This window comes from Equus quagga, chromosome 6 (genome assembly GCF_021613505.1).
Source record: "Equus quagga isolate Etosha38 chromosome 6, UCLA_HA_Equagga_1.0, whole genome shotgun sequence".
NCBI lineage: Eukaryota > Metazoa > Chordata > Mammalia > Perissodactyla > Equidae > Equus > Equus quagga.
In genome coordinates this window covers 13,543,097-13,555,318 of record NC_060272.1, presented here as the reverse complement: position 1 = coordinate 13,555,318, position 12,222 = coordinate 13,543,097, and the positions used below count along the sequence as shown (strand labels likewise).

General features: G+C 50.4%; 1 protein-coding gene across 1 annotated transcript; it reads right to left on the bottom strand.

Annotated features, from left to right (window-relative positions):
* Window positions 1-2,045: 2,045 nt before the first annotated feature.
* ZIC5 (Zic family member 5) lies at window positions 2,046-8,245 on the bottom strand. The gene is made up of 2 exons (XM_046663664.1): window positions 6,715-8,245; window positions 2,046-2,488 (listed from the first exon to the last, which is right to left on the bottom strand). Exons 1-2 carry the CDS (start codon window positions 8,243-8,245, stop codon window positions 2,046-2,048), a joined length of 1,974 nt encoding a protein of 657 aa, XP_046519620.1.
* Window positions 8,246-12,222: the final 3,977 nt, after the last annotated feature.

The following is a 12,222-nucleotide window of genomic DNA, read 5'->3' as shown; positions in this document are numbered from 1 at the left end:
CTAATAAGTTTACGATACATAAATTATCCCCCCAAAGTTATACCTTATCTTATTTTGTCTATTTGAAATAGCTTTGAAAGTGAATAATATGAAAATCAAATAAACTTTAAAAATGTAGAATTATTTTATATTCAAGTTTTATGGTCTTTTTCTTTATAAAGGAGGGGTCTGCATGTTTCATATTCACCGTAACAATCTGAAGACAACATTGAAAGGCTTTCAAAGTGACAGCACCATGCACTGTACTAGTAATATAATATATCTATAAACTATATATCATCTGGTCAACACAATGCAAAAAAGACATGCAGGAAGAGTCCTGGTTTTCACATTACGTTGTTCATTCAAGTAAGCTTAAAAATATATTTTCCCATTTCCTTTCCTTTTTTTTTTAAATAAACCGTGGATCATAAACGACAATCTTTCACCAAAACGTATAATTCTTTGGTGTGCTTTGAACTCTTCCAGGAAAAAAAAAAGGGATGATGTCTGAAAATAAATTAATTCAACTGTACAAATAATAGTGTTCACATACAAATTATTAACAATGACAAGACTCCATCACCCACTCACAGCACATAAAACAAATTTCTACAAACCCTGGGGAGGGGAGTCTTCAGGGTCTCTGAGGATAAATTAGTGCTCTTTAGTATATTGGTATGATGTTTATGATGGACTACATTTTGCACACAAGATGTGTTGTACCAACCGAAAATAAATTGACTAAGAGTTATTGTCCTGGGTCCCTGACCTTTTTCATCCTAGCTTGACAGCTCTGGCAAAGGTCACACATTCATCAGTGTTTGGTGGTAACTAAAACCTTTTAAAAATTTTAATATGTATAGCAACTCCCTCCCCTCTTTTAATGTAAATCATACACTTCACACACTGTCATTTTCAAATGGGATAGAGTTCGGTGTGCTCAGTGCTCAGGTGGAAGAAAATGCATTAAAATGCAGTTTCAGGTAATGAAAAATAAAGACTTTTTAAAAGGTTGATACAACAGTATAAGAGAAGGGTTGGCCTGTTTTAAAAACAACAGCTTTCCAAAAAGAAAATCGGCATGTTGCCAACATCCCACCTCCTTAGACTTGCCTGTTAATTTTGGCATCCCAAAAAACTTAAGATCTAAAACATGGACGTAGCAAAGAGGCAGCATCTGAGATTTCAGATTAAAACAAAAAAAAATACCATAGAGGAAGAAGAAAGCACTTGATTTCTTCTATTTTATAAAATATCACAGTTTCACAGTTGTCTATCGCAGCAGCCTTTTCTTCTCTCCACTTTTGCTTGAACAATCACAGGTAGCACAATACATGGAGACGTATGAAGGTTGCTGCATCATTATTTTTTTTTCTCATCATACACAAGCAGGGTAATGAAGAAATAATCCTGTATAAAAATATTGTGTTAAGATGAGATCAGTAATAAAAGAGTGGAAATTAAAATTACAAGTATTAGAACTTAAAGGGTTTTTACAAATATTTTTGGACACAGGTACAGTCCAAGATCTGTTGGACATGCAGCAAGTGTGTGGTTTACAATCAAGAGGCCTTTGCAGAAATAGGGCCCGAGGAGGAGGCAAAGTGGGTCCAAAGAAGCCCACGTTATGGTGTCAAAGGCATTCTCGAGGCACTCCAAGAAATGCAGAGGGCCTTGTTGCTGTGTCGAGTTCTGACTTAATGCTCTTTCTCTTCCCTTCTAAAAAATATATATATTGCATCGGTAGTATGTATCTTGATTAGCTAATCTCTCCATTCATTTTCCTTGGTACAATTTGCTCCCAGCCCTGTCCCCCTGCAACATACAAGTCCAGCTTGGTTGTTGTTTTGTTTGTTTTCTAAGGGGAAAAAAAGCCCAAATATCTTAATTAAATTAATTAAATGTACAAACACCATAGGGTTTCATACTGAATAAATAGGGCTCATTAGACCCGGTGGCAAGTCTGAGTCACGGGTTTGTCTCAGGCTCAGCATTGTCTCAGGTTAGGATATGGTCCAAGGACTCCCACTTCTGATTTTACTTATTATTATGACTAATAAATTCTAATGTATCGTCCGCACAACTTCAGAGTTCCCGTACATCTCCTCATCTTCAGACTCGGAAGTGGTTCCGTTGCTGGAAGGTGTGTGGAGGTGGCTGGGGGCCCCACTGGCCTGGCAAACGTACCACTCATTGAGGTTGGTCACCTGAGGGGAGAGAGTGCTAGAGCGACTCCTGGTTGGGTCCAGCACAGGGGACAAGGGGGCACCCACTGGAGTCCCCACTGATGAGTAACCCAGGGCGCCTGGAGATGGCGGTGGGGACTTGCAGTGAATCTTCATGTGCTTCCTTAGAGAGCTCGGGTGAGTGTAGGATTTGTCACAGCCTCGAATCTTGCAGTAGTAGGGCTTGTCGCTGGTGTGGACATGGGAATGTTTCTTTCGATCACTGCTGTTGGCAAACTTCCTGTCGCAGCCATCGAACTCACATTTGAAAGGCTTTTCCCCTGCAACAAAACATAGGAAAGGTTAACACTTGTTTTTCAGAGCTCTCTCACTTGAGAGAAATCTTGGAGCAGAAATGAGGAATCATTTTCCCATTCTCTCGAAGACCAACGCCCAGCCCAATTCCTATTCCTAAGTCCTACGTTCCAGGATGCAACAGGGAAGGGATACTTCAGGGATGGGCCTGATGTCCACGGGCCAGAGTCCCTCCTTGACGTGGGTTTGTTAGAGGCCAGATGTCAGTCCCTGCAGTACCACAGAGGCCAGGCAGAGAATGGCTAGCACATGGTCCAGGATTTAACACTGAAACCCAACTAGGACCCGAATAACAAAATTCTGTTCTCTTCATAAATAAAGGCACCTGTGAAACACACAATCCCACCACTAGATTTTTACAAGCCTCACTGGGCAGACTAGGCCGTTGGCCTCTTCATTCTACCAGTTTTCCTCACAACTTGCAGGGCAATTAAGAGCCTAGAGGAACAGAACCTTAACAAGCGTTAATAAAGACCACAAGCCTCAGCCAGAACCTGGCATTTACCTGATGCCATAGGTAAACTTGTTCTAACAGCTTTCTACATGGCTTAATAGTCAAAAAAGATGGACTATTTACCAGTCTTTTGGCCCATCACCCCTTTTTGCTGCTCTGACACCCCAGAAACACAATGCCTTTAAACACAAGACCGCTAGTCCAAGAAGTGGAAATCCTTAATAAAACAACTAGAAATTCAACCACACTACACCTTGGTATTAAAAAGCAAATAAGGAAGACAGCAGGTAACAGTATGAATTTTCCTTCTCACCTTAGTATCTATGAACTTGGTGAATTTGAGTCCATAATTGGACAAGTCATCTTATACATATCATTGTATAATGTTTTCCTCATATCTAAATGATTTTAAAAATAAAGTTGAATTTCTCCACATTTCAGCAGCTACTCTGATGACACACATGGTATGGCCTTTTCCTTGGTTTTTGATAATTTATTTTTTAAAAATGCAAACAACTATTAAGACAGCTTAGTGTGCATAAATTTTTGTGGTGAATTTTCTTATAGAAATATTTCAGTGTAGTTTTTAAAAAAAATTTATTTCACCGATGATAACTGCTTCAATGCCAGAGTACATTAGCACATCTGAAAGTATTCAGATGCCTGGAGTATAACTTACCCTACTTGGAAATACTGTTTAAAAATGAAATTAGATATTCAAATATACCTCGTACATTGATCTATAGAGAGAGGGAAAAACACAACATTAACACCATGAAAATCACCATCTCTGAAAATTCTCTGTAGATGAGCTGCAACAAAGACAGTTATTCAATTTTTATCAAAACATCCATTATTTGTCCTGATCTCTGTATTCCACTTTAAGTTGGAGAGAATACTAATTTAACATAGCAATCTTCGAAAAAAATTATAATCAGGTTTTCTTCAATATGGAGGTTTAATCGGTTTTATTCACTCTGTGCAAATATGCAATGTTGTTGTTTAGAGATCTCATGTTTTCCTACAAGTTACAGATCCCGGATTGTGATGAATAAATGCAATAAATGGCTTGACCGTTTTGGGTTCCGCCACTGCACATGATAAAGAGAAGCAATTAGATCTAGTAGCGGGAGATACAGAGGGGAAAGACAGAAAATTAGGCAGAAGAGAGAGGTGAAGGAAGAAAGTAGAAGGGAAGGGTAACAGAATTGCCTATTTTATTCAGGGGTCCTAAAGGGCTCAGTGTGCAAATTCTACCTAACTAGACAGAGTGAGAGATGACCCCAGTGTTTACGTTTCAGATTCCGACAGAGGGTCACGTCAGAATTTAACTACTTACAGAGTTTGAGAGAGTAAAGGAAGCTACGCGTGGTGTGGGTAACTCCCAGCTCCTACAAGTTCCCATCCCCAGGAGAACTCGGGTCCGGCCCAGAGGAAGGTTATAAACCGAACTGGGGGCACGTGGGTCAGGAAAGGGGCCTTCGAGAGTGCCTGGGGGATTATTTCCTTTGATCAATCAGTTTCGGGATCCCGGACAACCCCCCAAAGGGAGAGCGGCGTGGTAGGGAGGGGAGTCCGGGATGGTCCCTCTCTGGACACAATGCTCAATGGCGCAGTAGCCATTTAGGAACGCCAAAAACACCAGGCGCTGGTTTAAGTATGAACGTGAGGCGCTCGCATCCCTCCCTGAGGGACCCAGCCAGGCCCACGCAGCCCCGCGGGGCCGGACAGAAATGCAACCTAGCGCACGACATGGAACCAGAAAACAAAATGGCCCTGGGTCCCCTCGGCGCCCGGGCCCTCTGCCCCCCGCCCCGCCCCGGACGCGCGCACGCCCCCTCCCGGGGCCGCCGTGGAGCCGGGCAGCAGGCAGCCTGTCCCGCAGGGGCCAGAGAGCCGGGACCCGGGCAGCTCCCGCGCCATCGATGTCCAGTGCCTTGCTTTACGGGGCGGAAACGGCCCTCGGCTGCGAGCAGCTTCCCTTCCCGCGAAGGGAAGGTCCACTCCTCCTCCTCCCAGGCTTGGAAAGGCGGGAAGGGCCGGAGGCCGCAGGCTCCGCTTTTAGCGGTTCCCTTTTGGGGGACGACTCCCCCTCGCGCGCCCCCTTCACGGTCCCAAGCCCCTGCCCCGTCGCGAAGTGCTGGGCACAGGGGCAAGCAGCTGGCTTAGCGGGCCAGGGAGTTTTTACGAGAGCCTTGTGGGAAGTTTCCGTTTGGAAAAATCATTAAGGCAGACTGATCCAGATTAGAAAAGAACTGAGCTGGCAAACGGAGCGCCCGGGAAAACGTGCTCCCAGCCCATCATCGGCCAGTCCACAGGAGGCCTGTCAGGTGTCGGCCGACAGGAGCAAGTCCCGGGGCTCCAGCCTCGGGCCACCCCGAGCCTGCTCCTCCTGCAGATCCCCCTAATGCCCTCGGCCCCGGCCGCTGGCCAGGCGTTGGGGTCCACGCCCGGCGGCTGCCTTCCTCACCGCCGCAGCGCCGATAAATCAGCCAAGTAATTACTGAATGTAAACTCCAGTTACTTAAGTGTCCTCCGAGGGGTAATATTGTCTGTTCCTATAAATCCCGACTGCGCTCCTGCTCATCAGCGCTTCCGCCCGACGCGCTCGTCCGTTCAAAGGCGGCACACGACCCGCAAGAGCCATCCCACCGCCCCAGGCCGCAGCCGCCCTACCCCGGCGCCGTGGCACCCCCAAAGGCAGGGTTTGGTGGCGGGGTGGGAGAGGTTCCCACCGCGCTAGGGGCTTCCCCCAAGCTCCACAGCGGGGTAGGCTCTGCAGTTCGCCCTTTCCTCCAAGTAGAGTCTTCTTTAAAACGACAAAAGCCAATTTTCTCCAGCACCCTTTAGGGTATGTGTGATAGAATGTGTGATGGCGCGCGTGTGTATGAGTGTGTATGAAGGTGTGTAAATTAGAACGTGTGAGGATGTATGTGGGAGGTGTGTGTCAAGGCATATGGGGGGGTCCCAGCAATGAGGAAGTGGGGTGTATGAGGGAATACGAGTGCGTCAAGTCGTCTGTGATGTGTACGCACGTGAAGGGGTACGCGTGGGGTGTGCAACGGTCTGTGTGTGTTGTGTGTGTGTGTGTGTGTGTAGCGGGGAGGTCTCCAGGGGCCCAAGGGCGCATTCCTTTCTCATTTTGCACCTCGCTCCGGAGGGATGGGACCTCGTACCTTCCTGTAGGGGCCACACCGAGCTCGGCCTGGGGCCCCAACACCGCAGAAAATCCCACGCGCCCCTCGCACGCCCGCTCTTGGGAGCGCGACGACCGCGCATGGCCTGACACCGGGTAGGAAGGGAAGAGCCGCCGGGGCGGCTCCTATTCCGGCCCCCCTTTCCCATCGCCCTCCCCCAAGTTTCCCGGGCCGGGCGGATGGGGGCTGCCGACCGTCCTGGGTGCCTTCCTGTTCCGGCTGCTGCTGCTTCTGCTCCCCGGCGGCGGCGGCGGCTGGAGCGCGTTGCCGGTCCCGGCGGAGGGGCTGCGGACGCGCTGGAGACTCCACCGTGTGGGAACCCAGCGCGAGGCCTGTGTATGCTATCGAATTACTTATTCATAGAAAAAAAGGGGGGAGAGAAAAAAAAGAAGTCACATGTCCGGGTTATACGTATGCGAAGAGAAGCAGCAGAAGGAGGGAAAAATTAAGGCAAGCAGGAGGAGGAGGAAGAGAAGCAGCGGCGGAAGCGGCGGCGGCACGGGAGGCGGCGGCTGCGGCGCGGCCGGGGACAGACACCCACCTGTATGAGTGCGCTTGTGGATCTTGAGGTTCTCCGAGCGCGCGAAGACCTTGCCGCAGCCCGGGAAGGGGCAGGGAAAGGGCTTCTCGCCGGTGTGCACGCGGATGTGGTTGATGAGCTTGTATTTGGCCTTGAAGGGCTTGCCCTCGCGCGGACAGTCCTCCCAGAAGCAGACGTGGCTGCTTTGCTCGGGGCCACCCACGTGCTCCACCGTGACGTGGTTCACCAGCTCGTGCATGGTGCCGAAAGTTTTGGAGCAGGGCTTGGCGCCGCCGGCCGGGGGCGGTGGCGGCGGTGGCGGCTGCCCGGCCAGCTCGTCGGGGTCGATCCACTTGCAGATGAGCTCCTGCTTGATTGGCTGCCGCATGTAGCGCAGGAAGGCCCCGGCCGCCCCTGGGAGGTGGGGGTGGTGCTGGTGCGGGTGCTGCGCGGGCGCCGGCGGCGGCGGCGGCGCCGGGGGCGGCGCGTGGTGTTGCAGGTGGGGCCCCGGTCCGGCCGCCGCCGCCGCGGCTGCCGCCGCCAGGTTCAGGTTTAAGTTCACGGCTCCGTAGCCGTGCAGGGCGGCTGCTGCAGCGGCCGCCACCGCCCCGTAGTGAGCATCCCCGGAGCGCGGTGCGAAGGGCGGCTCGGCGCGGCCGTACAGCTCGGCCGCCGCGGCTGCCGCCGCCGCCGCCAGCCCCAGGCGCATCTGGCCGTTGAGCGGGTGCGGGTGGCCGCCGGGGGCTCCTGGCGTGTCGTGCAGCGCGGGGAAGAGCGCCGGGCCCCCGCCGCCGCTGCCGTCCGGGCCCGCGTAGGTGCCGCTGGCCGAGATGAACATGCCGGCCGAGTGGGGAGGCGGGGCCGAGTGCTGGGGGGAGCCGGTGCCGGACTGCTGCTCCCCTCCGAGCGGGGCCCCGTGCATGGCCGCCGCGGGGGCCGTGGCGGAAAGGTCCCTCCGGAGGACGAAGTCCCTGCTGTGGCCTTTGCCGCTGCTGCCGCCGCCGCCACTGTTGGTGGTGGTGTAGCCCGAGAGGGCAGGAGGAGGAGGAGGGGGAGGGGGAGGGGGTGAAGGGGAGGGAGGAAGAGGAGGGGCTGGGGGCGGGGGCGCGGAGGGCTGCGCTCTGCTGCTGCCCCCGCCGCCGGGGTAGGTGCCGCCGCTGGGGTGCGCGACCGAGGCTGCAGCGCGGGCGGCGGCCGCCAGGCCCCCGGACTGTGCCGGCAGCCCCTGGGAGAGAGGGCTGAGGCCGAGCGCGCTCGCTTGGGCCATGTGCTCGGGTCCGAGCGGAGTGATGGCCACGCCGGGGTCAGCGCCCTGATCCCGAGGGCGGAGGTGCGCGGCAGCTGCGCGGAGTTGGGAGTGGGCGGGCGGGCTGGCCAGCGCCGGGAAGCCTGTCATATTCTGAAGCGGCCCGGCCTGAGCCGTTGCCAAATCCGCTAATCTCAGCGCTGGCGGGTTCCTCTTGCTCAAAGGGGGCTCCATCAGAACTACACAATCAGACCCATAGATCCTCTCTGGGGGTACTTTTTTCCCTCTGCCCGCCTTCAAAAACATGTATATATTAGGCGCTCTTTAACTTCTTTGTCCTGGTCTCCTAACTCTGCTTATTCCTGTTCTCACTCTGTCCTCCAGCGAATGGCAGAGTGAACACCACATTTGAGCTGCACAGTGGGACCGAGATTTTGGAAATGGCACGGGTGGGATTGGAGGGAGCCGCGTGATTGGCAGCAGCCGCGGCTGCCCGATTGGCTCCCTTTCAGGCCCTCTGCCCAGCGGGGATCCGCCCCCGTGCTCGCGGCCGCATTCGCTTTCGCTTCGCGCCCCCTCCTCGCCAGGAGTCCTGCGTTCCCTCCTCCCCGGGGATGCCCAAGTTGCACTTGCAGAAAGTTTGCACCGGACCTGCGCGCGCAGCGCCCCGCGTTCCCGTGACGTGCCTTGCGGAGAGCGTGCGCCGGCACGCGGCCGAAAGGCGCCGTGTGGCCAAGGGCTGGGGACCCCCCGGGGGGCAAAAGGTTGGCGGGAGGAGCCCCCAACTTCAAAAACCTCTGTCTCATCGCACCCAGCATCCTCCAGCATTCAAACACTTTCTCCCTCCTCCCTTGGAGGTGTGCTCTGGGGACGACGGCGAACAGATGTACGCCCGTCATGATACTTGTAGAGATGATGCTAGAAACCTATTTGGAAAGGACACCCAATCTGCCAAGGCTCACATAGGGCGCACAGACTGGAGACGGAATGAGGAAGGATATTAAAGTCCTGTTGGTTGCAAAACAATTTGAGTGATGTGGCCCAGCAAAACACCAGGTAAACTCAATATAAATCTTTCCCGAAAAGAACCGTTTTACCTCGACTTTTTAGCTGATAGAATCTTCTTCAACATGGTTCAAAGGAGTTGGCTAGAAGTGTAATCTCACTGCTCCTCGGTTCTAGATCTGCCACTTCCAATTAGATCTGCTGGGAGGGAAAACATCGGGTAGAGATTCTAACTTTTGCCTCTTGGAGATACAGTGGCAAGCAGGCCAAAAGCATCTCTCCAGAGGGAAGCGGCTCAATGAACAATATCCTTTAAGCAGAATTTCTCCTGGTCCAGAACACACTCCACTTGTGTGCCTGTTTCTTTGAAAGGACAACAAATTAGAATTGGTCCAATAAAATAATTATTTTAAAATCAAGCAACATGTTCGCTATTTATTTACTAATGGAATAACCTTTTACCTTGTTATCATTTTCTAATAAACTGATCTAGCAGGAGAGATGTCTTAGTTGAAAACCATAAAAATCGGCTTTTAAGAAAAGTGAGCTCCATCCCTTTCAAGTGATTTACTGTCAAATCAGTTTAAAAAGAGAAATAGGTTCCTGCATCACTTGGGCCGGGGCGGGGGGGGGGGGGGGGGAGGAGAAATGTGGCATCCTCTAAACTTTAGGATTCTTACTGCCCAAAAGCGTCACGTCAGCTTTTAAAAAGAAAGCATCTTTACAATTTAATGATGTTCCAAGATGCTTAAAAATTAAAGTCAGGGTTTTTAATTTTTATTGTGCTACCTTGCATAAAATTATTTATAAAAAACTGATAATGACTAAAATGTGATCTTTTTTTCCTTAGGGATACAATAAAACATGTAACCAACTTAATTCGTTTGCAGTCCAAGTAAAAATAGGCTGCGTAAAGCCGTCATCTGGGAGACGGTCCTGGGAAGTGGTAAGAAATATTTCCAAAGAACTGATTCGATAGCCCCCTTTACATTGGTGTGAACAGTGTTTAACAGGGAACTTCCCTGTGAGCCTTGGGAATGTCATTTCTCTTACAAAACTGACAAGCAAACAAAGAAAATGCTACAATCAAATTTCAAATGCGTAATTTCTTTAAATTTCAGTGAAGTTCAAATAAAGAGAAATAAAGGCATGAGTGCAAACACAACGAAAACAAATTTAATAAAAAACAGTGACAAAATCAACATCTGTATTTGGAAAGGATGAGTTTTTTCACAATTTTTGTTTCAAAGACTTAAAAGGTCTCAAGCCAACCAGACAAAGGTGGAGCCAAGGACTGTGCCATCCCCGAGGATGGTTTATGGGGAAAGCATCACGTTTGGAATTGGCACCACTGTCTTCATTTCCTCTCAGAACATTTCAGATGAGTTTCCTTTATTTGAATTTCTTGGCAATGAGTGTCAATACTTCCAAAATGGCAGCTTTGCGTGCAATCCTGCAGGTTATAAGTAAAAACAAAACAAAACAAAAAATGAGTGAAGAAAGAAGAAAATAACACAACCTAGCCTTGAATATGGATTGTTGAGCATTTTTATTGGGCAATAAAATGGGTACCTCCACTCCCGTCAAAATAGCTTTTCCTCAAAATTATAACTGCTTTGTTTTATTGAATTGCTGAAATTTAATGGTTTAATGGGTGAAGGCATGAAGGAAAAGCTGTAAAAATGTGAATAATGGTGCAGCAGAGCCGTGTGGAATCTGGAACCCGCCTCCTTGTACCGCTCTTGTTAAACACAGCGTGATATGTATCTGTCATCGATTTAATATGTCTTAATTCAAATATAGCTCCCTGATCAATTTCTTTTTATGGACGCCTTAAAAAAGAAAAGACTTTCTTAGGAAATAATAGAGATTTGGGTGACGATTGGAAAGAGGGATATTTACAAAGTGCGTTTAATGAATATTTGCAAATTTATGACTAAACCCAGACCCTAAAAAGATAATTGACTCAGGTAAATCGACTTGAGATGCTAATTCTTAAAAGAAAGAACTGAGAGCAAAATTTCAATCAACACCAATAAGGCGCCAATAAACCGCCTGCCAATTAAAAGCTGAGAATAGGCCTAGCTAGATGGTCATCAGAAAGGCTCGCAGTGGATTTCCGGGATTGCCTTTCTTTATAAAAGAGCTTTTTATTTTGTAGACTAGTTTTTTGTTATTGTGATGACCCGCCTGACCCCAGGTGCGCTGTTTCTTTTTCAAGCCGGTTGGGAACCAAACCAAACCCCCTTAACATACGGAGTTTCTAAGGACCCAATAACTGTGTCACACTTCCTAAATAAACACCAACAATTTCTAGGGAGTTGAAGAAAATAATACTAGTTTTTTGTTTTTTGTTCTAAAGCAGGCGGCTATGGAAGTTGTTATGCCAGCTCTTCTGTGGATTGAGCCCCATATTTCCGCGGTGATGCTGATCGTCAGGGCCGATCCTCAAAACTTTTGCAGCGAGGTGGTTGTGTGGGGGCAGCAACGTGGCAATCCGTGGAAATGCCCTTTCTGGGGTCAACAGGTGTTCTTGGGTGAGCCTCGATTTCCAGACTTCACTTTTGCACCCCGAACCCCAAATTCCCAGCCTCAAACAAAGGTGCGAGGAGGCTGGGGAGGTACAGTAAACGCGGAGCTGGCCCGAACCCGGCGGCTACACGGCGCTCAGGTGCCTAGAGGCAACAGGACCCGGTCTCTGGGGATGCCCAGGCTGGCGCTTACGGCTTCCTGCTGCGAGGAGGGGGGACTGAGGCTCCCCGGTGCCCTCCGCTTGTCACTGAACACAGCCAAGTTTCCTTGCGATGGGTGTGGGCAATTAATAAACTCTAAGGGAAGTGAATTGGACATTTCCTGGCTTTTGAGCCTTTGTTTGATTGTTTCTGTAGGCGGGGGAGGGGGTAAGCCTGGGACGGTGAGGTGGACAAGAAAGGAGCTGAGGGACCCACGGAGTTGCCTTTTATTGCCGGTGAAATGGCTTTACGTCCCTACCATCCTGCGTGGTTTCGCGAGGGCCGCCTCCTTGCAGAATGACTGCGTGCCGGAGAGTTTGGAGCGCCTAGTGCCATTTGGGCCCCGCCAGAGGCAGGTTCAAGGGCGAACAGGGTGCCCCGAGTTACCCGAGGGACCAAACGACTTATGAAGCCCAGCGCAAGGGCCCGCTGGGTGCTCAACTGGGAGGAGGAGGGTTACCAGCAGACACTGGGGGGGGGCGGGGGGCGGGACGGACGACACTCAGACCTCTCTGAAGCCGGGGCGAGGTGGGCAAAAGGGCCCAC